Below are 1,302 nucleotides of genomic sequence, written 5' to 3' on the forward strand. Positions count from 1 at the left end.
AACTCAGAATCACTGAAGAATGCAATAAGTTACCTGCATCAGTTGTCAGCTGTTGGGATGCTACATCTTCAAAGCTTCCATGCTTCCTTACACTTGGTTTCCACCCCCCACCCCCAATTTATTTTACTTTTCTTTAAACAACTTATTCACTGTTCACTTCCTGTGCATGTTCCATGTACTGTTCATGCACTTTTGGCTACTTTTTCTGCTGAGTGCACCTGAGCATTGTATACAATAAATTTATTATTATTATAACCAAAGTTATAGTTAAGACAGTTGTTCCTTTTGTGAAGAGAATAACAATGATAATTGACAGGATATATTTCTTTTGAATTTTTTATTTCATTAAACCAGTTTGTGCTGCATTGCTCCTGTCTTGGCTGCTAAAGTGATACCTGGTTGTGAGGTGACAGTAGGATCTGACAAAGAAGATGAAAGATGGCCATATGCAAGAACAACAAAGGACATTAAGGAACTGGGTGCCACACATATTAACAAAGATGTTACAATATCCTTTGCTTTCCAATTTAAAAAGTGGTTCTCTTTTCATAAAACTAAAATGAAATGTATTTCTTCTTTTTTGGATTGCAGAAATCCATTTATTGTATTATTAAGAAATTGGAAAATTAACCCTGTCTGGTAGCCTTTTTCTTAAAGTTTTATCCATTTATTTTCTCATTTAAATGGTTTTGGCTGAAAATGGCAGTATGAACAATTAAAAAAAAGAAATTGCTGAATAATAATGCACAGAATTGACAGAAGCCGCCATATTCATTGAGGCAGTGTTCTTTTGTTATGGCTTATCACCAAATTTATAGAGTGTATGCTGCCATAGATTATGAATATCTAACAATATATTATGAGATGTTTACATGAAATTCATATCTTTGTGTTACCTTCATCAGGTTGCTCATGATGGCACTACTCTAGTTAGTGTCTGTAGTTTGTTTGTCTTAAGAAATTCTATGGTTCACATTCTTTGACTATTTGGTGGAAAAATTCTGCCTCCTGAAATAACTGAAGACATCTGAAAAATACATATATGAGGATAGAAATTAATCATGTTTAGATGGAACACACAATCATTTCTAATTTTCAGTATAAGCATAGTCATTACTATGCAGTGAAGCACTTCACTTTCCAACCATGTGGTTTCAGATTCAGTCCCACTGCATGTCACCTCTTTTACTATAATCTCCAGGCCGTAGATGGGAACTGAAAGAAGACTTGTTTCATTTTGTATCATTATCACTCATTGCTGCTTTTCATCATCAAACATGTTGGCACTCCGTTGCTTACGAC

General features: G+C 34.3%; 1 protein-coding gene across 1 annotated transcript in view; it reads left to right on the forward strand.

Moving 5' to 3' along the window:
• Positions 1-354: 354 nt before the first annotated feature.
• LOC106881463 (glutamine amidotransferase-like class 1 domain-containing protein 3, mitochondrial) overlaps positions 355-1,302 on the forward strand; it is a gene marked incomplete at its 5' end in the record, with an annotated part of 2,239 nt that continues 1,291 nt past the window's right edge. Inside the window, one exon of the mRNA XM_052978366.1 lies at positions 355-507. Coding sequence (XP_052834326.1) covers positions 355-507 — 153 coding nt within the window. The remainder of the gene's footprint in view (positions 508-1,302) is intronic.

This window comes from Octopus bimaculoides, unplaced genomic scaffold (genome assembly GCF_001194135.2).
Source record: "Octopus bimaculoides isolate UCB-OBI-ISO-001 unplaced genomic scaffold, ASM119413v2 Scaffold_158926, whole genome shotgun sequence".
NCBI classification, from domain to species: Eukaryota; Metazoa; Mollusca; class Cephalopoda; order Octopoda; family Octopodidae; genus Octopus; species Octopus bimaculoides.